Source organism: Arvicola amphibius, chromosome 6 (assembly GCF_903992535.2).
Source record: "Arvicola amphibius chromosome 6, mArvAmp1.2, whole genome shotgun sequence".
Taxonomy (NCBI): Eukaryota; Metazoa; Chordata; class Mammalia; order Rodentia; family Cricetidae; genus Arvicola; species Arvicola amphibius.
The window spans coordinates 138913853-138939612 of record NC_052052.2 but is presented as its reverse complement, the minus strand read 5'-3'; the positions used below and the strand labels follow the sequence as shown (position 1 = coordinate 138939612).

The 25760-nt window shown below is 43.5% G+C and overlaps 1 protein-coding gene across 2 annotated transcripts in view; it reads left to right on the top strand.

Annotated features, from left to right (window-relative positions):
- Elovl2 (ELOVL fatty acid elongase 2) overlaps window positions 1–21625 on the top strand; it is a 42615-nt gene extending 20990 nt beyond the window's left edge. For both annotated transcript variants that reach the window (XM_038335365.2, XM_038335364.2), the window contains 7 exons: window positions 6197–6260; window positions 8436–8623; window positions 11301–11378; window positions 13437–13608; window positions 16177–16301; window positions 16717–16851; window positions 18742–21625. In XM_038335365.2, the coding sequence (XP_038191293.1) occupies window positions 6197–6260; window positions 8436–8623; window positions 11301–11378; window positions 13437–13608; window positions 16177–16301; window positions 16717–16851; window positions 18742–18867 (888 nt within the window). In that variant the 3' untranslated portion in view covers window positions 18868–21625. The remainder of the gene's footprint in view (window positions 1–6196; window positions 6261–8435; window positions 8624–11300; window positions 11379–13436; window positions 13609–16176; window positions 16302–16716; window positions 16852–18741) is intronic.
- Window positions 21626–25760: the final 4135 nt, after the last annotated feature.

Genomic DNA, 25760 nt, shown 5'->3' with positions numbered 1-25760 from the left:
CTGAGAAATCACCATACTGACACCCACAGTGGCTGAACTAGTTTACCCCGTCAACAGTGTAGCCTCACCAGCATCTATGATTTTCTTAAAGAGCATTCTGAGTCTGGTGAGGAGGAGCGCCACCGTAGCTCGAATTCGTGTTTCTCTGATAGCCGGGAAAGAGCCATGGCTCTTAAATTGACTAAAAAGAAACTAATATAGTATATTCATTTTTATGACATATATTTTATAAAATACCTTTAACTGCTGAGTTAATGCATAAATCATTTATGCCTTATGAATATATTTTGAAGTCTGCTTTTGGCTAGGGCTGTTGCTTAGTGGTAGAGTGCTCACCCACTATGCATAATGCCCCAGAGTGTCACTAAGTATATTAGTAAGCTCAACTTAGGCGTGTCTTTGATAATCAAGCACCATCCTGCACTCCATGGATAGCCTCTTGATGTGAACTTGTGATTTTGGGTGTGTGTAATTTATGTTTCACCTGTTCGTACCCACGGCTTTCAAAAATTCCCTCCAGTACTCTGTGCCCAGAGGCACATGTACCAGATCAGTTCTTTGAAGGAGGCCACACAGGTTAGCCTGGGCTGACTCTAGCCTGTTGCTTTGTGACACCTTCTCTTGCTCTGACAGCCTTTGCTGGGCAGGCACCATGCCCACAGTCTCCTTCATCTGTGGATGCTGTTTGGGTGCTGCACTCTGCTGTGTTGAGAAGCTGTGACCCTGCCCAGTGCCCCTGACTCTTCTGGGTACTGGTTCTACGGCTTGCAGTGTTCTATGGAGGTTGAGGAAAAATCCTGCATTCTTTTTTTTTTGTTCTTAGATTGTAAAATATTCCTTTGCAAACTCAGTGTCTTTGTAAATATAAGTACATTATTTTCTTTTCCTCCTTTGGGCAGGGTCTTGCTATGTAGCTTAGGTTGGCCTTACACTTGACTATCCTCCTTCCTCGGCTGCTCCAGTGCTGGGGCTTTGGGCATGCTGCACTCTTCTAGGTCTCCTGCTCTTCTTTTTTTTTTTTTTTTTTTTTTTTTTCGAGACAGGGTTTCTCTGCAGCTTTTTTAGAGCCTGTCCTGGAACTAGCTCTTGTAGACCAGGCTGGCCTCGAACTCACAGAGATCCGCCTGCCTCTGCCTCCCAAGTGCTGGGATTAAAGGCGTGCGCCACCACCGCCCGGCGCTCCTGCTCTTCTTGAGTACTGTTTTCTCTCTGCTCATGCTCCCAGAGGAGCAGCTATGGGGATTCTGGGAAACAGGGTCTTGCTACCCTTGACATCACTCCTTGTTCTACACTCAGAGGGCAGTGTCTGGCCACTCCATCAGTCAACCTCTCTGGACTGAATACATTTTAGAACATTGCTTGAGTTCTTGTGCAAAGTGGACTGTCCTACCCTTTCACAGAGCTTGCTGACAGCAAGAGAGAGCCAGCCTTCCCACTCTAACACATGCAGATAGAAGCAGATGGAGGGATGCATACGTGCCCGGCACACGCCTCTAAACTGTTCTTTAAAGCCCATTATTGAGATTATGCTGCACATTGATGGCTAAAACATCTAGAATAAAAAGACTGGGAGCCATGGACATTGTTGAATAGTAGAGGACTTGCCTTGAATCTAGAAAACATTGGGTTCAGTTCCTGATCCTGGAAATACATTTTTGTTTGTTCAGAGCTTGCCTCGTTGCCAGTTTCCATTCCTTAATTTAACACAGCCTGCTGCTCTGATGCTTCGCTGGAGATCTGCGGTGCATCTCTCCTCTCTGACCCACTCTTCACTTGCCAAAGACAAATTCCTAATGTCCAGTCCTTCTACGGTCAAACCTGGATGAGAGGGCAGATGTTGTCAAAGGGGAGAGGACAGAAGTGGAGCCGTAGCGTTTGCTAACCCCAGTCCTAGGGTGACTGGAGAACTCTTTCAATAAGAGAAAAATTCTCAAGTACTATGGAACCCCTAGTGTGTTCCAGACAAAGAGGCTTTTGAATAGTTTGGGAGAAGGGAAATACAGAGAAAAAAATGCACTCAAGAGGCATCCAGGCACTAGCAAGCAGAGTCCAGGCAGTGGCATAGGGAAGCGTGAGATGCAGCAGGCTCACTCCTTAGTGCAGCTTGCCTAGAACAGAGTGCACATGAGGACATGGTCACGGGAGGCTGAGAAACACTGGCGGTCACTGAATCTGGCCAAGGCAGCCAAAGGAGTTAATAGCAATTATTTGATTTTCTAAAATTCTCCACATTTTATGCCAAGTAAAAATGCTAGTTCCTGAGCCAAGTGTGACAGTGCAGGTCACTGTTCTCAGGACACTGAGGTGAGGGAACTCCAAGTTCCAGGTCAGCCTGGTCTGTATAGCAGGGCACCACCAAAACCTCTTGGAATGGCCAGCTGGATATCAAGGGGTTGGCGTTATTTGCATACAATAGCCCTTGGTTTACCTTGCCGTAGTCCACTGAGTGGGAGATAGGGTAAGAATAATCTCCAGGAGTTAGCCGACAGGCTGTGTATTTGACAGTCGTCCTGAGCCCTAGATACAAGGTAAAGATGTGCCCTTGTCTCTGAGGGCACATCTCCTCCTGAGTTCTCTACAGCTTAGCTCTGACTTGAGGCTCTTGGGAACTTTCTGGCTCTGGAGTCACACCCCATTTCCTGGTTTGCTGTTGCTGTATTTTTCGGCATTACTGTATTTGGAAACACGTAAAAAGAAAAGTAAAGATTTTTACAATGTTACACTCAAATGTAACCATCTGTTTTGTGTCTTAATGTGCTTGTTTTGAAAAGCAGTGAACTTCTGGCAAAAATGCTTGTCTTTAAACCATCCTTAAAAATTCTGCTAATAAATAAAACCCACCAAGATTCTGAGTCACTTTTTAAAATATAGTATAATGCTACCATAGGAAAAAGCTAAAATCTACAAAATAGAGCCAATGAGATGGCTTAGCAGGCAAAGGTGCTTGCTGCCAAGCCTGACAACCTGAGTTTGATAGCTGGGCCCTGTATGGTAGAAAGATAGAACCACCTGATTTCCATAAGTTTCCTCTGTCCTCCACATACATGTCTGTGTCTCTATGTGTGTACATGCATGCACATACACAGTACACACCTGTAAAATACCTAAGACAAAAGAAGTATGGAAGAGGAAGATGAAGGGGAAATAGAATGAAGAGGAAGGAGAGGCAGGACAAGATCTCCAGTCCTGTATTCACAGGACAGGATGGGGCTCATCTTTTCCCGGCCTTCTGCCTCTGCTTCTACAGAATGGCTCTTTATTGTCATGGTAGCAGCCAAATGTAATGAAGCCTTTTTGGAGGCAAACCCAGGCCAGTGAGGTGCTCGAGATGTGGCACTATTCCCAGAAACAGTAGCTTTCCGGAACAGACAAGAAAAGAGCCTCCATTTGAGATAGCCTGGTTTGACTTGACCCCCTAATCGGCGCAGTTAGGGATGGGTGGGCATCCAGTTGGCACCACAGTGGCAAAACACTAAGTTTACTCTTTCTTGTTCCCCAAGTGCTCACAGAAGTCAGTGGCTAGGGCGATGGCATGTCCCAAGGAAGTTACTAAGGTTTCTGTAACCTGTGTGGTGGAGCTGCCGGCCGAGTAGAAGCAGGTGTTAGGCAGTGCTGCCCCTAGCTGCTCATGGAGGTGAATATGGTGGTGGAGGTAGCACAAGGGGTGCTGTGTTAATGATAGGCATGACTGGGTGGGCACCCCAGGTTGCTGAGCATGCTCTTTAGTTAGAGTCACTTGTGGTGCCTGTGGCTTCCTCCAAACTCTACTTTCCATATAGTGTCATTTTCCTTTAGCCTGAAGATGTCTTCAGCATCCTCTGAAGCAGTCTTGCTGGCTGCAGACTTCCTTTATGTGAATGTGCAAGTGTCCTCATTTAGCCCTTGTTTTTGAAGGGTACCTTTTTCCTGCAATCCTCAAGCAAACCTGATCTGCTTTCTACCACTGTAGTTTATTTTCCCAGCATTACCTGCATTTCTGCCATTTGAGTCACTAGAGACCCTGGCTGTCACTGTTTCCTGGATGAGCTATACCTGGGTGTGCTTGCATCTGTGACTCTCCTGAGGGTCAGAATTCAGCAGGAGCCTCATCTCTTCCTGGTGTTTCTCAAGGATATCTAAATTAAAACCTTTGCTATTTTCCAGTCCAGCTCTGAGAGCCTCATAGTGTTTTTAGCCCTGGAATTCTGAGCACTCTCTCAACTGAGAACTCTATGCAGATGAGGACTGTACTGTGTATGGCTGACTTTGAACTTGGCATCTAACATAGCACTGGCGTCAGTGTTTAGTGAATGGCAAGGAATGAAAGACTGGGTGCCCTTTTATTCTTTTTCCTTCTCTGCTCTCTCTTCCTGTCTTCCTGTGTTTTGTTTTCACGCTGAAGTGCATTTCTGCAACTTTACAGCAATAATGAGTTTGTAGCCTACCAATCAAAGCTTTCTTAGCTCTCTAGATTTAATGGATTTTGAACCTGAGCAAACAAACCAAAAAAGTTCAAATTTGTTCATGGTGTGGCAACTGCCTTGAGTCCATCTGTGAGGTTAATATTCTTATCTGTTGGAGAATGGGGTGTCTGGCACAGACCTGCGTATAAAAGCCATACAGCTGACATTCTGTTCCTCCAAGATGTCACGTCACTGCCCTTTCTCAAATCTGGAGTTCTAAGATGCCCCACATGGAAGCTAAAGATAAAACAGTGGTCTCCAGAGTCAGGCTTGACTTAGCAAAACACTTTTTACAGGGATGTTATGAAATCAGAAAGATAAAGTCCCTAACTCACTGGCTGTAGAGGGTGCTCATGAGTGCCATCTACTCCCCAGCCTCCCTCCCAAGCTTCCTCAGACCCATCTTTTTCTCGAAATTTCAGGATCAAAGAGTGAATAGTACTAGGTGTCAACAGCCCAAGCCTCAGATGCCTGAGCCTCAGTTCTCCTCCCTGAGCAGGAGGTACTGTAGGGGGATCATGACACTTCACTTTGCATCTGGAGCTCATTCTACATGAGGCTGCCATGAGGCCATCACACCAGTGGTTGCCAAAGTCATCACCAGAAATTCCTGCCCAGAATCCTGGATCCTGCTCAGTCTTCACCCCTCACCCCATTGCTTGAAAAGGTGTTCCAGACTTTGTGTAGGGGTAGGAGACTGTTCTGGGCAGACAGGCAAGGGCAGGGGCAGGGCAGGATGGTGGTAGCCAATGTGTTCGCCATAAGATGCCTAGCAACAGCTTGACCCATGATGGAGGATTATCATTGGCTAATAAACAAACTGCCTTGGCTTTTTGATAGGGCAAAATTTAGATAGGTGGAGTAGACAGAACAGGAAAAAGGAAGTGAGGTAGATGGCTCAGACAATTTCCCCACTCCTCCTCTCTGGGGCAGACTGCGTGGCTCTCCTCAGGGAGCCAGATGCCATGAAGCCAGCCACCAGGCCAGATGTGCTGAATCTTTCCCGGTAAGACACCACTCGTGGTGTTATACAGATTATTAGATATGGGTTAGTCAAGATGTGAGTAAGAGGCTGAAATTAATGGGCCAGGCAGTATTTAAATGAATACAATTTGTGTGTTATTTCGCGTGTTAAGCTAGCAGTGCTGGAGCCAGGCAGGATGAAAAGCAGGCCTGCCCACAGCACCTCACTACAGACCCAGTCTGAGTTTGTATGACAAGAATTAACCCAGGACACCCAGGTAACATTCTTTACTGTTAATTAGTGCTGATGTGCAAACATAAAGGTAATAGAAAATAGCTCATTATAATGTTCACTTTCTGTTCAGATTGGAAAAGCAAGCCTCCTTACAAGCTGAAGCACAGAGCTGCTGAGTCCTGCTGAGAACTGTTTATGTCCTATAGACACAGACTCCCCGTTCCCTGCAGCAGCTTTCGTGACAACCCCGGTAGCTGCTTAGGGAACAGCTTGGCCAGTAAGCATTCTAGAGGTGACTGGAATTGAGGTGCGTGACCCTTCTGAGTCCACCATCTGTTTTGGGACTCTTCTTACCTGAGGAGATACAAGAGGGGTTGTTTCCTCCACAGTCTTTGCAAGCTGGGTACAACAAGGCTGTGTTTCCTGGCCACTCTAAAGTCTGTAGTCACATTCCCGCAAGCTGAGGCCCTCACCGATTTAGCAGCTACAGGTTGGTGATGGTGGCTTGAGAGTTTAAAAAAGGGAAAACCTGCTTAATCTATCCCCTCTCTTTTAGGAGCATCTGAAGGCCTTTGATAATGAAGTTAATGCTTTCTTGGACAACATGTTTGGACCACGAGGTAAGTAGCCTGCTTGGGAACATACAGGAAGAATACCATTTGCTTGTAGGAAAGGATTGCTGTCTCTGGGGTTCTGAAAGCAGTGTGTGCCATCTGTCCTTATGGACTGCAAACTGCCTTGCACAAGGTACCCTTTCCTAGAATAACAGACACTGCATTTCGTCTGCCTCGCTGTGTCTCCTGCAATGGAGGGGCAGGTGAAATGTAAATTTCCTCCAAGGTATCAGCCATGAACCCGGGTGGTCCCTTTGCTTTCTCCATCACCTGTCAGCCTCTAGCCAAAGCCCGTCGTCCTCACTCACACGGACACAGCCACTCCAGACGTCTTTTGACTCCTCATGTAAACTTGTCTGCCATTTCCCTGCGCCTGGAATTTCTTCCTGCTATGTCTTCCTCTTTCTTCTCTCGTTAGCTCCTCCTATTGCAGACACCACCTGTGGGCTCTCTTGGGTGGTTTCCTCCCTATTGCACCTCATTACTCTAGTCTCCCCATTTCTGTCCTGCACAGGCTTCCTATGGCCGCTTGTCTCTTGAGAGCAGGAGCCATGATCCTGTTTGCCGTCTGTCACAGGGCACAAACAGCTCTGGGGACAGAGGACTGATATTCTGACTAGATGAAGTTTGGACAAATATTTTGCTTCACTTGAGCCTGGTTGTTTGACAAGCCTGTGGGAATCCTTGGTTTCTACAAGCAGTTTTCTCAAAACTAAAGACAGGAAGGGGGGACTGAGGTCTTCCCACTTCTCACAGCCTTTACACAAATTTGGACATTATTTGGATCATTTCCCAGTTTTCACTGAGACTCTGAGACCTAGTCTGAGTGAATGGTGACTTCTGTTGTTTTAATAGGAACTGCAGTTTGGGTGGAGTTCTCCTTTCTTTCCCCTTGAGGATCTTTGTAGTGGGCTAGCAGTGTCTGTCTGTAATCTCTGCATTCCCTGCTTGCAGATCTAGTGAGGTGGGGAAGAACTGGCCCAGAGTAGAGGGCATGGCCTCCTTCTTAGGCAGGATGCCATTGGAGCCATGAATTCTTGGGGACCACAGCTTTCTGTTTTTCTCAGAAGAGAGTTAAACTTTGATCTCCATGAACTAAGTTCACACTAAACTTTGCTGTCAGTAGGTTAGTGGGAGCTGGAATGAATGTAGACACATGGGATTAGTTACGGTGAGGATTGCAGTTGTTCGTCGTGCTGCAGCCATCCAGTGGATCCTCCCTTTGTAGCAGCGATTAGAAAACCAACACTCTGACCACTGAATTCGGCTACTACAGTCCCATCAAGATCCTTGTCCCTTCCTAAAGGCCACCTGCACTTACAGTGACTGTCACACCTAGTGACCTCAGCAGCATCCCCAAATTTTTCTGATCTTATTATGCACATCCTATCAGTAGCCTGTGGGATAAGCCAGACACAGACAAAGAGTAACACTATTTATTCAGGTGCCAAAGAAACAACACAGGAACACTTGATCCCACGTTTTAGTTGCAGCAGTTACGATCATGTATGGATGGCAGCATGACAAACAATAAAGATTACAGGTGCTTAACTCAGCATCATATTGCTGTGTGTGTGTGTGTGTGTTATCTGAGGTTTTGTTCCTGTACTTTCTGATACCCACAATCTACTGTAGTCCAATAAAATTAAATGGAAAATTCCAGAAGTAACTATTTGTGTGTTTAAAATTACATACTGTTTTGAGTAGAATGATGAACTCTCTGTCCTGTCTGGAACTTGGATTATCCCTTTGTCCAGTATTTCCATGATGTGTATCTATCTACCCAACCGTTAGTTATTTGCTAGCTCTCTGGTTAAGGAAACTATGCAGTAGCATAGGGCTTTGTATCAAAGCTTTACTTAGGTACAAGAACAGTGGTACTGGCAATTTGGTTACTGCAAAGAAAACCATAAACTTCCTCCTTTAAGTGAAAAGGTGGACGTTCCCAATTTAGTAAGAAAAATCCCAATGCTGAGGTTGCTGAGGTCTAGAGAAAGAACCAGGTGTCTGTGGATTTGCCCAGGGAGAAGCAGCTTGAGCTCGTATGTGAGTGCAGAGGACAGGAAACCGCTGTCCACTGGGGACCCTGGAACCTCCAGCCATGGACGAGCATGTGTCAGTGTTGCTAACTGTGTGGGAGCCTTGCCCCTCAGAATCCTCACCTTATGCATTTCTTTCCAGATTCTCGAGTTCGAGGGTGGTTCCTGTTGGACTCTTATCTCCCAACCTTTATTCTTACCATTATATACCTGCTCTCAATATGGCTGGGTAACAAATACATGAAGAACAGGCCTGCTCTTTCTCTCAGGGGAATCCTCACCTTGTATAACCTCGGAATCACACTTCTTTCTGCATATATGCTGGTGGAGGTAAGTGTGTATTGCTGTGAGTATTTGATTTGAGAACTGGTCAGGTGCAGCTTTCCAGACCTGTGTCCACCATGGTACCACTCTGTAAGAACCCCAGAAAGCTGTTCACGCATTGGTACGCTTCCTTTCCAAAGAGTCCAAAGCGTTTGCTTCTGACTTAAATGTAGGCCTGTTTCTGTAGTCCTTGGCCACATTAAAGCTATAACCATGATTTAGTTTGAAAGGCCTTTTGAAGACCTTGTTGCATACTTTTCTTCTCTTTTATACCTTATGATCCTGACTTAAATGTGTTAAATGATTCACATGCAGTTAGTGTACAGAGATGCGGATGTTCCCTGGGAGAGTCCCACCCAGTCTAGACTGCTGGCAAGCCTGAGTTGACACGTGTTGGCATTAACTGCCTACCAGGTCTTCAACTCAACCCTTTCAAGCACCAAACTGTAGGAAGTAAAATGGTTGCTTTGCCTAAAACAACCAAGAGTTCCTGTCATAATACAAGGAGAAATCTAGAGTAGTATTCAACTCCCTCTGGCAAAAATAAAGGAATAAAAGGGACAAAAACAATTATTTTAAGGGAAAATTAGGATAAAACCATCCATAAAGGTTATAAACGGCTAGTAATGACATAAGCAGGACTTTTCCTGCTGTTTTTAAATTTAAAAAGACTGCAAATCTTTATCTAAAAATGTTGCTTTCTTACTCTGACTTTAATTCATGCGTTAGCTAGTATGCACCATTTTAATAATGGCCATTAGCTGTTGCCATAGTGACCAAAACGAAGCATTGATGGGGAGAATTTGGGATGAGGAATGCCGTGTAAAGTTTCAGCATCACATCACAGGCGACCACTAAGTTTTTGACACTAGAAGACAGTTCTTGGTTCTTCACTAAAGTGTGCTTAGCATGCGAAGTATGAGCTGGCCAGATAAAACATGGCTTTAGTTTCTTTTTTCTTGAGACAGGCTTTGTTTATATAGCTCTGACATCCTGGAACTCACTATGTAGACCAATTTGGCCATAAACTCACAGAGATCCATCTACCTCCCAAGTGCTGGGATTAAAGATGTGTGTCACCACGCCCGCTTAGACTTAGCTTCTTCACAAGACTGAAAGGAGAGAGACCTTTGTTGATGAGGAGCAAGGCTGGAAGCAGTGTCCCAGGAGACTGAGCATACAGCTTCACGAGCTGCAGCTGCAAATAGCCTGGGTTAGGTGATGAAGCTGGGCTGAAGCCAGTGGATTCTAAGTGAGCTTTAGAGCTATTCAGTCCACAGTAGCTTCACGTTAATCTTACTGACAACCTTGTTTAATTCCTTCAGTACAAATGTTAGATGGCTGTGGTATGTAACCCAGTTAGAGGATTATGAATAGACCAGAAGCCAGCTTCCTAAGGCTTGCTGCTTAATTCTGCTACACAGTTACTATGTGGTTAGATAGGTACCACGGAACTGGTGATAGCCTGAAAAATCTGCTTAACACAGGACATGCCCTGTTCACTAAGGGGTTACCCCACAGTTGTACGGTTACTATAGAACATATATGCTGAACCATCGAATACAGCCTTCATCCTGCAGATGTATTCATTTATGGGCAACATATCTTAAATCTAAAAAAGTACCAGCACCCCCCCCCCCCAAAATGAACTTATCCTTATATCCTTTAAGGCATCCTGGGTCTTCAGCCTGCCACAAGTGGGGAGCTTGGGACAGGAGCATAAAGCCCAGGAGGCTGCTGGGACCTGACTCAAGACAGGAGTACATTGGGAAATCTCAAATGTTCTGCTTTCACTGGACTCGTTTGTCCTCAGAACCTTCAGTTATATTTACATTACCTAGAGCTGGTGTTGTTAGACAAGAAATACTCCAACTACATCAGAACTGTGAAAACGAACCCAAGCTTCCAGACATTAGTTACTTGGTTATCAGTATTGTAAAGGCAAAAGAAAGTTCTAGGCATTTGCCTGGAAAACCTTATATTCTAGCATTTTACATTGTTGCAGGGAGAGAGCCGCTTTAGTAGAATTTTCAATGAGGAATTTAATAGATTTGTTTTCTCATGTCATAGAAAGATGAGAAAAGAATGAGTCAGGAGCTCTGAGTTCTAGCGACGATACCACCACTCCTTAGCTGTGCAGCCTGAGCAAGTGAGTCACTCATCAGGACTACTGATGCTCCAGGCCTCCTGGGAGTGGGACAAGGATGGCTAGATGATGGGCTTTTAAAAAATGGCAGTTCTTTATAGAGAATAATGGGGAAGATAGGTGTCAGTCACACAATTTGATTATCAAGTAAGGTCATCTTTACAGATACAGTAAAGAACACGTTTTAAGAACTTTCTGACGCCGTTTAACATCTATAACATTATAATGTACATTTTATAAATTTATTGAGACAATATTTTAGTGTAGTTTTCCTCACATTTGTTTATAATTCTCAGACGGCTAACTAATTTGTACTAAAGTTATGGAAGTTCTGGTCTGAATGGTTAGAAGTGCAGTATGTGGAGGGACAGGAGCCTGGCTTCTGTGCAGCAGCAGGAGCTAGCCCCTCGCTGACGCTTGAGGACAAACAGTCAGATCCTGGGCGCTTCTGCCCTCGCTCTGATCAGAAGCTGGTCAGACTGTTGGGTCTGTCGCATTCTTGTGTTGACTTCTTCCCCTTCCTCTGTGTTTTGGCAGCTCATCCTTTCCAGCTGGGAAGGAGGCTACAACCTGCAGTGTCAGAATCTGGACAGTGCAGGAGAAGGTGACATCCGGGTGAGTCCTGAGATGCGTTTTCTTCCCTGTACAGTTAGAATCTGAGATTACATAGGAGAGCTTCTGGGTCTGATGGAAAGCCTTAGTGACAGACATGTCAAGAAGCCTGCTGTTGGCTACTCATAAACACTATTTAAGTGTTTGGTGGTGGGGCCTCTTAAAAGAGCTGCAAGGTTTTTGCTTCTAAAGCTGAATCAAGAAGCCTCTTTTAAATGAGGTGCACTTGCCTCTAGCAACAAGTTCCCACCTGTAGTGTGGAGCTGTGGGCAGGCCTCCTTTTCATCCCGCCCGGCTCCCGGCCACAGGCTAGCTTTACACCTGAAATACCAACACACAAACTGCATTCATTTAAACACTGCCTGGCCCATTAGTTCCAGCCTCTTACTCACATCTTGATTAACCCATATCTAATAATCTGTGTAGCACCACAAAGTGGTGCCTTACCAGGAAGATTCTAGTGTACGTCCATCTTGGGCCTGAACTTCATTGCATCTGGCTCAGAGAGGAGAGGCATGGCATCTGTCTCACTTAGGAGAGGGGTGGCATCTGACTGAGCCTTCTACCTCACTTCCTTCTTCCTGTTCTGTCTACTCCACCTACCTAAGGGTTGGCCCATTAAATGGGCCAAGGCAGTTTTCTTTATTAACGAATGAAATCAACACAAACAGAAGACTCTCCCACATCACCCACCTGAGAAAATGCTACCAAGAAGCCATGCTTAACTATGTTATTTTGTGTGTAGAATTACTTCCCAAGTTCTCTCAGGTTTTATGTGGATGTAGTTTCCACGTTGGCACCATTTGTTGACAGAGGTTTCTGTCCCACCTGGTCCCACAGCTGTTCAGCCCTAAAGAAACATACAGAGGTTTATATTAATTATTAACTGGTTGGCCTATTAGCTCAGGCTTCTTATTAACACATAACTTATATTAGCCCATAATGTCTGTGTTAGCCATGTGGCTTGGTACCTTTTATCAGTGAGGCACAAAGTAGTGAAAATTAAACCCAGTAATCATAGGTGTAAATTAGAAATGTCATAACCAACCTTATGGAAGAGACCCTATTTCATCTGTCTTTCCTATAGGAAAGGCCCCTTTAGTCTGTGACAGCCCAGGATGCTGAGCTTGACTTTACAGAGTTGCTATCTACCAGAAGGGAGGAGGGTTCTCAGGGGCAAGGGCAGTTCCCGATTAGGGATAGGGAGTGTGTTCAGGATGACACTGTGGCCCTCAGCAAAGGCCCTGTGTCTGACTACTGGGGCCATACACGGTTACAGGAACCACCTTGAAAGACTCCCTCTCCCTGGCGATCCAGGACACAGAAGAACACTGCCTGCGATGAGCAGAAACACACTGAGTGCGGGTTTTAAAAGGATGACAGAAGATCATATCTTAAAAAGAAAAGGAGTCTCATTGCTCCCTTTCAAAGGTTGCTGCACCAAGTCACCGCAGAAAAAAATTAAGGAAAATAATTAAACATACATCATGTCTGTCTATGTGAATTTCCAAATACACAAGGAGGGAAAATTACCTACTAGAGAAAAATATGTACATCACGGTAGAATCAGAGACATAACGCATCTCTTTGTAAAACTGTCACCTGAGCAAGAGAGGATCCACTTGTGGTGATTCACGCCACACACTAAAATGTGCCATCTGAGGCACATTTAAAATGTGATCTGAGGCAGGAAGAGTGTTTGACATGGGTGGGAGATTCGGTGCCCACACAGGCTGAAGAGACCCCTTTTAGGGAACACAGAAACCCTCCAGGATGCTGGTGGAAAGGAGCGGAAGAGCCTGTCCTTAGGTGGGGAATGACGAGCATAATCTGTGGGTGTGGGGGGTAACTCGACTGGACGTGTGTTTGGGAACAATGCCCTGTCTTTCAGCTGAGAGGGTAGATTGCATGGAATGAGAAGAAACTGGAGGGAGAGAGCAGAGAAGCAGCACTCTGCAGTCTGAAGGAGGCACAGGGGAGGCAGGATGCTGTGCAAGGGGCAGAGCAGAGGTACCCTGGGTAGGGTACACTGTCACCTTTTCCCTCTTGAATTTGTTGTAGGTAGCCAAGGTCTTGTGGTGGTACTACTTCTCCAAACTAGTGGAGTTCCTGGACACGATTTTCTTTGTTCTTCGAAAAAAGACCAGTCAGATCACCTTTCTTCATGTCTATCACCACGCCTCGATGTTTAACATCTGGTGGTGTGTTCTGAACTGGATACCTTGTGGTCAAAGTAAGTCTTTTGCTAACTCTTGGTTCTGTGAAACGAGTCCCACAAGAGCACCAGCGCACCTCTTAGTCCACCCAGTATGAGCGATAGGGACCCCTAAAGTGGTGCCCTTGTCACCACAGAAAGCACATTTGCTGGTAGCTATTGGGTTTCTGGATTTTTATGTTGGAAAAATCTGAGCAAGACCTTAAATTTAAAAAAAAAAACAAAACATTTTTTTTAATTGCATCAATTCTCAGATGGGCAGAGAGGCACAGGCCTTGGCCAGAGCCACCTGACTTCATAGAAGGCGACCCTTGCCACGTCAGACAGCACCTGCCACAGCCACCACCTCACGTGATACACTCCATCATTTCAGCTCTTAGGGAGTCTCGACTTCACATTCTGAAAACTAAGTGCTCTCTGCACCAAAGCAAATAGCTTTCGCCTTTTTTAGAAATGAGAACTACAGAAAGAGATTTTAAACTGGATGTGATGTGCATACCTGTAGTCCTGGCACTTAGCAGACTGGGGTAGGAGGAGCTGCAGCATGGCAGGATCCTGTCTTAGAGCACACACCCATGTCTGCCTGTGTACACCCTACACATGATACATGTAATAAACTAGTGTGCTCATTCATACCGCATACTTTGCTTGGAGCCACAGCTCTGTGGGTTGTGTTGACCCTGGCTTTGCTGGAACACTGTGGTGTCTTGTTTTGACCCTGCTTTCCGATGACTATAAGCAGTTGATGACCTCTGCTCACATTGACTCCACAGCCCATAGTGAGTGGGTAGGATGCTCCCGTGACTGAACTAAAGAGAACAGTGCTTTTATTTAAACCATGTTCCCATGAATTTTAAAATAGTCTATGAAAAATTACAACACCTTTAATCCCAGCACTTGGGAGGCAGAGGCAGGCAGATCTCTGAGAGTTCGAGGCCAGCCTGGTCTACAAGAGCTTGTTCCAGGACAGGCTCTAAAACTACGGTGAAACTTTGTCTCAAAAAAAAAAAAAAAAAAAAAAAAGCAAAAATTAGGACAAAACAGGAGAATTTAGAGATTTGAATGTATAGATCGCCAGTGGAGCACTTGCTTATATGTACAAGGACGCTCCGTCACTAGTCCCCAAACCAGGTCGAGCTGAGTGGTGACGAGGAGAAAGCCTAAAATGGGTGTGGTGGCACACACCTTTATTTTTCTTAGGAGTTGGGCTTTTGTTTTGATGACAGAAACTGCCAAGGATGTGTGGGATGCAGATGCCCCTGACATACCAAAGATTCGAATTTGGTAAACCCACTGTGGATTGTAAACAGCATAAGTTAAAACTGCATGTGATGTGCTTAGCCCACTGAGCACCCCATCACAGCCACAGTACAGGACATGTGCGAAGTGGCCTCATCTCCTGGGTGCCCTATGGCACCCACCATCCAGAAAGAGCACTAGACCACTGCTACTAGACCACAGCAGTCAAGGCTCAAAGTACGGCTTCCACCAAATGTCTATCAATTTGATCCTGTCATTAAGTTGAAAGATCTTTAAGTAGATCCATCATTAAGTTACATGCTATCCCTGGCTGTCAAGGGAAAACTCCACTGCAAGGGATGAACCTGCACAGAAGACAGATGGCCTTTGCACTAGAGGACAGGCTCCCTGTGGACATGGAGGAAGATTAATGAGTGTCAGAGGAGCAGGTTTTTGAGGAATTTTTCAGTTTTAATAGTTTCATTAGACATTTAAAATTCAATTGCACAATTCAGAGATGGTCCTGTGAATATTTGTGGGTCATATCTCCAAGATGATGACAAAAATTCTAAGTACAGAGCTACTCAGAAATGAGAACCCAGATGAGCAAGTAAATGTCACTCATCTTGCACTGCTGAGTACTTCAAAGTGTTTGTTTCCATAGAAACCCAAGTGTCCTAGCGCATACTGGCCAGTATGTGCAGAAAACTTACTGTATGCATCACGCTGTTCCTTTTGCTTCCCAGTTATCTAGGTTACTGATGTAGGGTGAGAAATGAAGGCTAAAGAATTTAAATTGACTAAGACGTAGTAGGTAGTGCTCCTTAGTTCATGCAGCAGGACATTCAATTCCACCACAGCTTCCAGTGGGTTCACATGAGAAGATAGCTTACACAGCACACTCAAGACAACGGAACAAACTACTAGGCAAAGACGGTGCTGCTCCTCCAGCCACAGGAGGCTCTGTCACCAGTATGGCTTAATCAAGGTTTGTGGGGGGGGGGGGGGGGGGTCAGGTCTCCTTTAGTGGGATTCTGCAGCCAGACTCGAGTTCACCTTTCTCTGCTTCCCTGATTAGCTGGAAAGAACGACCACTGTAGTGACAGTGAGCCCTTTGCAATGCGGAGCAGCTGGTTTGACTGGCTGAACATCTCTCCTGGTTTACACCTCTGTGGAGGAGGTTGTACTGAATCCTGGAATGATGGCAGCAGCTGGGGCTCTCTCCATGCGATGCTGTTGTGTGATTGTCTATACCCGTTAGCACTTTTCAGTCAGGACAGAGACCATCACATAAGCATGAGAGCCTCACTTTCTGGGAGAACTAACTCATACACTCCACTGTCCTAGGCTTCTTTGGACCAACCCTGAACAGCTTCATTCACATCCTCATGTATTCCTACTACGGCCTCTCTGTGTTCCCGTCCATGCACAAGTACCTCTGGTGGAAGAAATACCTCACACAGGCTCAACTGGTATGTCATTCTTTCTTTGCTTCTCCATGTGGCTCTGACAGGGAAGGAATAGGCAGCTCAGGCTCTGTGACTAGTCTGCCTTTTACCTTAACGTGGCCTTGAAGAATCATACGTTGCCATTATAGTATCTGTGTGTTTGCGAATAGCTTCTAAATGGAAATTTTCTGGTTTGAAATATACATAAACAGTTTTTGAAGTTAATATACAAATCTAACTGCTACTTTTCAGTGAGAAAATAGACAAATTTCTATATTTACATAACTTCAAATAAAGCCTCTGAGCAGGGTAGTGGACTACTTGAGGCATTTTTCTTGATTCGCTTCTGCAGAATGTAGCTAGGGACAGTAGCCGTGTTATAGAGCCATAGGCCCACCTCCCACAGGGCTTGTCCTCACCTGCAGCCTCTGCCTTTCAGGTGCAGTTTGTGCTCACCATCACGCACACACTCAGCGCTGTGGTGAAGCCCTGCGGCTTCCCCTTTGGCTGTCTCATCTTCCAATCTTCCTACATGATGACACTGGTTATCCTCTTCCTAAACTTCTATGTTCAGGTATGTAAGATGCAGACGTTCACGGGTAAGTGGCAAGCTGCCCCAGTGCGCTCACTGTGCCTTTAAGATAAAGGTATGCAGAGGAGGAAGTAAAGGGCAGTTCCTAACCTTTCCCCACATCCTCCTCCAAGAACAGCCAGCTCACAGTCCAGGTGATCTTTGCTGAGAGCTGGCTCTGAAAGACTGAGTTACATTATATCTGCCTCCACCCTGAAAGACTGAGTTACATTATATCTACCTCCATCCAGATCTGACTTCAGAAAGCTGAACAGGTGTAGTAACACAGACCCAGGGAGCAAAACTTAGGAACAATAGTGGTTAGTGTTTAATAATGTATTTTAGTAAGCCTCCATTAGCTGCTCTGACATATGGAGACAGTGTTCATTTGAGGAAATTCTTTTAAGGCAAAACCAGCATGGACAGAGCATGCTGGCTCGCTCTTTGTCAAGCAAATGATATTCTCCTTTCAGTTAACAATTTCAATGAGAGAGTCCTTCGGGGTGACTTTAACAGCCTGTGCAGGCTGTGGCAGCAAAGTTTCAGGTGGTTGTGCATTTTAAATGGCAGGGCCAGGGAAGTGGAAAGGCTGCTTCACACAAAAAAAGAAAAACCATCATTTATATTCAAACCATACTTTTGAAATTCTATTCAACTGTATTTTCTTCTCCAGATAATTGCTCTCATTTTTAAGTTTTTGTTCATAGTGGTTTGATGTGAAGGCTCACTGTGGGAACAGTGCCTGTGACAGCTTTGCAGAGTGTATGTTTCTGAACTGGACTGCTGGCCTCTGCTCCTTGTAACAGATCAGTTTCCTTTGAGGATGTCTAAAGATTAAAGACACATTGGTGGAACCAAACCGATCCACCCATGTACACCAGAGCTCGAAAGGAATGGCATGGGCTCACGGTAGCCCAGCAGTGGTAGGCAAGGGCTACAAAAACTTTCTATGCACTGGTTCAGACTGAATCTTAGCTCTGACTTTACACTGTTCTAGTCTTGATTCTTATTAATGCCATTATTGCTTTTTAAAAAGTGAAAATGTTGTTATGCCAGTACTGAAGGGGTAGAGACAGGAAGATCAAGAGGTCAAGGTGATTGTGATCTATATAGCAAGTTGGAGACCAGCCTGGGCTGAGTGAGATCTTGTCTCAGTGGATAAACAGACAGGTAGGTAGGTAGGTAGGTAGGTAGGCTGAGTGAGATCTTGTCTAGATAGATGGATGGACGGGCGGGCGGGCAGACAGATAGATAGAGAGATAGAGTGAGTGAGATCTTGTCTAGATAGATAGATTAGATAGGCTGAGAGATCTTGTCGAGAGAGAGAGAGAGAGAGAGAGAGAGAGAGAGAGAGAGAGAGAGAGAGAGAGAGAGGGAGAAATAAAGGAGATGACGGAATGACAGGTCAGGTTTTTCATCAGAATGAAAGAGAGGGACATACAGGGCTGGAGTTCTGTGACAGATGACATAATTAATATATATTAGAACCTGCTTTATATCTTCAGCAAAAAAGAGGACATTTAAAAACCCTGCCAGAATCAGGTGATGTAATTACAATCTCAAAATAGAAAAGCAAAATAACAGCTCCTTTTATCTTGAATTTTAAAGGAAGTTATATTTTCCAAGTAAATAATATAAGCTGCTTTTTGAATGCTAAGCAAATTATGGTGTAACACAGATAAAGTGAAATGACCTATACTGACATTCATGTATCTGCCTTGTTTTTTGCCTGAGCATTATAGCAAGAGGCTTAAGAACTAACAAATTGTTATTAGAAGGCCCAGTGCCAAGGGAAACTGTGTAGTGCTTTAACTGCATGCTATATCAGAGGCTTGGAGACATTGCGTTATCAAAACATCTCCTCTGCTTTTTCTCCTGACTACACTCCGACAGACATACCGGAAAAAGCCAGCGAAGAAAGAGATGCACGAGCAACCTTCAGGGAAAGAGGTGAAGAATGGTTTGTCCAAAGCCCTCTTCACTGTGGCTAATGGTGTAACAGACAAGAAGGTGCAATAAATGAAGAGATGGGAGACGCATAGACAGTGCAGCAGCCCACCAGATAGATGAGCTTGTTTTAGAGCAAAGACTGAATTGAAAGTTGTATGTTTTAGCATAAACTAATTCCTTTTGAGTTTGTAAATCATTTGTACCAAGAATGTATTATAATATATTGCTATTAGGTTACTCTATTAACTGAAGCGATGCCGACCTCTACAAACCTCAGAACAGGTGCAGCGCCTCCTCTCCTGAGCTCTTTGTAATGCCTTATTCATGCAGAAAACCAGGAGACATGGGCTTTGTTTTCACGGCAAGTCTTCAGAGTTAATTTTCTTTAGATTAAATGTGTAAAATAAAATGTTAATTATATTGTAAACACCAGGGTCTGCTCTAGTCCATGTCAAGCAATAACTGTCAGTGCATAAATTGATAATCAATCCACTTGCTCCTTAAGGCATCAGCCCTAGGAAGCGTTTAAATGGGATCCTTAGCAAAAGACAGAATCTAGCATCACCTCTCCCTCTCTCTAGTCAGGGAGTCTGCTACAGTTTTTAACCACTCTGAGTCTAAATTTAGTGATGTCGTACTGAGATTCATCCATCATCAACACAGTTTGAAGATTACTCATTCTGTAAACAACTTGAGCTGGGTGTGGTGGTATATACCTGTGATCCCAAGTGTTTGGGTATTGAGATAGCTTGAGCTACATGGGCATGAGAAGACCCTGTCTTAACCATAAAAAATTCTTTTTTGCCAAATGGTCATAACTCAGGGGCTTTCGGCAGGAGCTATCTCTGTTTCAATTCACTTCATCATTCATACATTCCTGTCTACCTCCCTTGCTAGTCTGGATTCACATCAAAAGCTGCCATGCCTTTTCTAAACAAAGGCTGGAGTCCAAGTACAGCTCTCCCAGCACAGAAATGCAACTGGGATACTTATCAATCACAATCAGCAGGGCCCCGGGGACAAAACAGACCTCACATTTGTCAACTGTTGCTTCTGAGCCTACTCATGAATATTATCCCAAGTAGTTGCTATAATCTTCATAATATAAGTTTCAGAAAACAGAAAGGATGTAGTCATTTGGAAAGTTCCTGTGGGCTGGGAATAAGGCACAGTGAGAATGTGTCTGGCCAAGCACATGCTTCCTCGGACCAGAACCATGGTCTCTGCTGAGAAGCCAGTACAGAGACAGACCAAGGCCCAGGTCGTTTCCTTCCCTACAGCTGAAGGACCAACCACCACAGTTAAACTATACCAAGCATGAAACAGTACATTTTCTAAAGTTTACACAAAATATGACTTAGTAACTTGGACTCTATGATCTCTCCATTTTAGCAAATATGTACTTGGGTCATGGCTCTAGCATCTAGCATATGTAGGCTCTTCTTAAGTGCCAACGATAGTGCCTGCCCACCCCTGTCTTCCCTTCCTGGGCAAGCTCCCATTTTAACTTTTCCCTATTTAAAAACTGTGCTGACTTTTTAAATTCGTAAGTACATGCCCTTCTCAGTGGTGTATTTTGGTGAGCACCACAGTCCTTGTGTCCTGTTGATCAGATTCTTCCTGTCAATGTACTTTTTACGGGATTTTCATTTTCTCAAACTCCCAGGTGCTTAACCACCATCTCCAGTGACTTAGACTCAAGCAAGCACATTATTCTTTCCTAAGAATTCATTTAAAGGATCAGCTCTGAGTATGGGACTATTCTTCTGTGACAAGATACAAGTTAATCAAAGGAGCAACCTCCATGGTGAAGCTGGAGTTCAGTTTTAGTTCTCAAACATGGTTCCAAATCTGTTACCGAAATGAATTCTGGGTAAAAACAAGGCAGAAGAGGCCACTGGTCCTGGCACCCATGTTGCTCTTACTTGCGAGTGAGGCGCTGAAGTCTCACTGTGCATCCCACCTGCGGCTGCGATGTTTGCACAACTTCATCTGTGTAGCACAGAGGACACCATCTCTGTACAGCAGTTCAATAATGGCAGCTCAAAGAACCAGCCAGCTTTAATCCTTCCAGAGCAAAGCTCCGTACAACACTAAGCCTTAAACCACTCAAGGGCCAGCAAGACATGCAGAGCTAAGAAACCTAAGCTGCAAAATGGGATCTGGTAAATATTTTAACCCATTTATTTTTAGTGCGAATTTTCTAAAACAGAAGTATAAAAATGTCTATCTCTGTAATCTGATAAAATGGTTTCCCAAGTAAATTCCCTTTTATTCATGAGAACAAAAGTACTTGGGTACTATAAAACCTTAATTTCCCCAGCTTTTAAAATAAAATTGAATGTCTGCTGAATGTAATTAAGCATAGAAAATGTCAACCCATCAGAATTATATTTATACATAGTGGTAGATAAATTCCTGTCTTCCCACATCAGAGAATTTTTTTTTTACCAAAATGGGCAGAATAGCATTTTGTGTGTTAGAGACCATTCTTCTCTAGTCCTTCCCAGCATTCCTGTGTCACTTAACATCAGTAGAGGTCACTTCTTTGAATATTGAGGGTTTTACTTTTTGTTTTCCTTTGAAAGTACTGCATCTAAAGAACACAGTATCATGACTGGGGAGAAAGGGAGGCAGAAGCCATTTTTCTTTTAGATAAAAAGAATTCTGTGTAATTGTTGTATAATAAATTGATTTTTATGCTAAAACGTGTTACAATTTTTCTTATTTGGCTCAAAGAAGCTAAAAATGTGAGCCTATGTGGTATTCCAAGTTGTCTATTATTTGGGGATCATTTTTACCAATAAAGTGATATTTTAGTGATGAATCTTAGATTTCTAATTCAACAAGCAGTGGGATGCTATGTGACATTATTAATGCAGTATTTATATGCCAAGTTAAACTAAGAAGTTCGTCACTCACAAGGAAAACTGAATACCAATCAGACAAGCAGAGTCTACTAGAAACTACTTATTGTACAGTGTAACAGTATACTCTGCTATACTATAAATACTCTACCATATAACTACTAATACATAAATATCATAAATATGATAAACCACACTACACCATACACTGGGGGTACGAATGACACTGATTACCAATATCCTGGGTACCTTTACAGTGTCTTTCCAGGAGGAGGAAGTGGCCGCTTCATCTCAGGAGCAGGAGGGTCACCATCTGCCATTTGTCATCAGAGGCTACAGTCTCCAACACGATGAAGATCACAGGGCCCCAGCATGAAGGTAGCCTCAATAGGCATGCTCAAAGTCTGACCGAAGCCACTCACATCCCAAGGTAGAAAAGGTCGGGCAGGAGAATTAGGAAGGCAAGAGGGTGGGGTAGAGGTAGAAGGAACTTGGAGTGAATGAGGGCTAGAGTTTAGGGGGAGAGTGGACATTTTAAAGAACCCCCTTCACTTCATTATTTTAAGATGTGGGTGGGATTATCACATTACAACTTTGTTTTTAAAAATAAAAGGCTAGGCAGGGTGCAATCCCAGCACAGAGGAAGCTGAGGCAGGAGGATTGCTGAGTTAAAGTCACTCTAGAGTACAGTATGCTGGCTCCTGGAAAATTTGGGCTATGGAGTAAGACCTTGTCTCAAAAAAATATAATAGACCCAATGTTTTCTTAATGAGAAATTAGCTATTGAATGTAGCACAAATAATAAAAACTCAGAGACAGATATTGGGGTTCAACCTGAAGATCAGCTAAGTCACTAGGGCTTTTACCTCTATGAAATCTTCAGACTGAAAGTGAGTTCCTGCCTTATATTCCTCCCTAGTGTTGGAACTAAAGGCATACACCACCACCTCACAGTTCAAAGTACAAACTCTTAAAAGTTCCATAACCTCCTATAACCATGCCTTGAGCTTGAAAACCCACTACTCAAACACATGAACCTAAGGGAGACACTGTGTGTTCAAGTTATACCAAAGCCAGTTTAGGCTTAGATTTTTGGATTAATCCTGAGACTTCTGGATTAACTCTGAAATTTCATATTCAGTAAAATATTTTCTCAAATCTATACTGTGTAATATTACGTACTAGACTAGAGCTATAGAAGGATCCAGATGAATCCTGGGAGAGAGCATTTAGTTATAAAAACTTTAGAAATGGTTTACACCAAGATGACTTTCCAAAAGTAATTAATGCCAAACTTAGTTTTGGTGGTTGAAGAATTTAAATTAACAAGAACTATTATTTCACAAGATTTCCAGGACTTCCATCTCCCATGGTGGACTGAGACTTCAGTAATACGGTTACATAGGGCCACCCATTCACTTGCCCATTCTCCCAAGGAGACTCCATGCCTGAGAAGGCTGAGCTCCACCTGTCACCCAGGTGAGGGCTGTACATCTGTGTGTCTCAAGTCCTGCATGCCCAAGGTTGTCTCTACCCCATGTGTCAATGCAATGGGATGTGTCCAAGAGGCTGCAGCCTCAAGTGCTCTGATGAGGACAGTGTATCCAGAAAGCTTAAGTCCAAACCGTTGCCCCCAGGGCTGTTGATGTAGCTTCAGGACTTCAGATCCTGCCTGAAACTGCCTGGAAGAGCACAGCCGTCCCAGTAACCCTGTGAGGTTAATGTGTCCAGGATCCTTCAGTGCCCTCCCCCACCATCACTCCAGTAAGAACAGAGTACCTAAGAGGCTCTATTCCCACCCATTGCCCAGGTGAGTTTAGTAGGCCCCCGAGATCCACTGCCCCTTCCTACCACCCCTCCAGGGATAACGATAACCTAGGTAGGGCATTAGCAACAGTTTAAATATTTGCTCTGAAAGAATAAAAATCAGTTAAAATAAATAAAACATAATAAATTCAACAAATGACCTGGTTCCCTTCATGAAGACAAAGAATAAAGAAAAATCAAGGAAATGCAACTCCTTCAGAAATTAATCCTACAGAAATGGCCTCCAATGCTAATGAGTTAGATGGAATTCCAGAAAAAGAACTTAAAGTAAGGATTATAAATATATTCAAGTAATAAAAATAAAAGCTCTTAAAAGTACTCCAAGAAAATACAACACTGAATGAAATAGGAAAGCTAGTGTACGTTGTGAAAGAGAAACTCAAAAGGAAGTTGGGAACAAACCAAAATAGAAAAAGTCAAATAAAAATTTTGTGTTAATATACAACACCCCTTCATGATAATGATCTTGGAGAAAGCAGGGATACAGGAACATACCTAAACATAATAAAGGCAATATACAGCAAGCCAACAGTCAACATCAAACCAAATGGAGAGAAACTCAAAAGTGATCCTGCTGAAATCAGGAACAAGATAAGGTTGTCCATTTCTCTATCTATTCAAAACAGTACTTGAGATTCTAGCTAGAGCAATAAGACAACAAAAAGTGATCAATACAAATCAGAAAAGAAGTCAAATTTCCACTATTTGCTGATGATGATAGTTTACATAAGTGACCCCAAAAATTCTACCAAGGAACTTCTACAACTCATAAACACCTTCAATAATGTAACAGGATACAAGGTTAACTCAAAAACAAAAAAACAGTAGCCCTCCTTGCCCTCCTTTACACAGATGATAAATGGTCTGAGAAAGAAATCAGAGAAACATCACCTTTCATAATAGCCACAAATAACATAAAATATCACAGAGTAACTCTAACCAAACACGTGGAAGACTTCTATAACCAAACAAGTGGAAAACTTGTATGATAAGAACTTTAAATCTGGGCTGGAGAGATGGCTCAGCTGTTAAGAGCATTACCTGCTCTTCCAAAGGTCCTGAGTTCAATTACCAGCAACCACATGGTGGCTCACAACCATCTGTAATGAGATCTGGTGCCCTCTTCTGGCCTGCAGACATACATGTAGACAGAATATTGTATACAAAATAAATATTTTTTTTTTAAAAAAGAACTTTAAATCTTTGAAGAAAGAAATTGAAGAAGACACCAAAAAGTGGAAAGATCTCTTATGTTCTTGGGTAGGTAGAATTAACATAGTAAAAATGGTAATCTTACCAAAACCAATCTACAGATTCAATGCAATGCTCATCAAAATATCAGCAAAATTCTTCACAGACCTCGAAAGAATGGTACTCAACTCCATATGGAAAAACAAAACAAAACAAAAACCATAGCCAAAACAGTTCTGTACAATAAAGGAACTTTTGGAGGCATCACAATCCCTGACTTCAGACTCTACTACAGAGCTACAGTACTGAAAACAGCCTGGTACTGGCATAAAAAAACAGACAGGAGGACCAATGGAACAGGATCAAAGACCCAGATATTAATCCACATACCTACAAACACCTGATTTTTGACAAAGAAGCAAAAAATATATAAAATTAAAAAAGCATTTAACAAATGGTGCTGGCATAATTGGATATCAACATGTAGAAGAACAAAAATAGATCCATATCTATTGTCATGTACAAAACTCAAGTCCAAATGGATCAAAGACCTCAACATAAAACTAACCACACTGAACCTCATAGAAGAGAAAGTGGGAAGTACACTTGAATGCATTGGCACAAGAGACCACTTCCTAAATATAACTCCAGCAGCACAGACACAGAGAAACAATTAATAAATGGGACCTCCTGAAACTGAAAAGCTTCTGTAAAGCAAAAGACATGATCAACAAGACAAAATGGCAGCCTAGAGAATGGGAAAAGATCTTCACCAACTCCACATCAGACAGAGGACTGATCTCTAAAATATACAAAGAACTCAAGAAAATGGTCATCAAAAAACCAAATAATCCAGTTAAAAAATGGGGGACAGACCTAAACAGAGAACTCTCAATAGATGAATCTAAAATGGCTGAAAGACACTTAAGGAAATGCTCAACATCCTTACCCATCAGAGAAATGAAAATCAAAACAACTCTTGAGATTCCATCTTATACCTATAGAAATGGCCAAGATCAAAAACAATGATGACAAGTTATGCTGGAGAGGATATGTGGGGTAAAGAGAATACTCCTC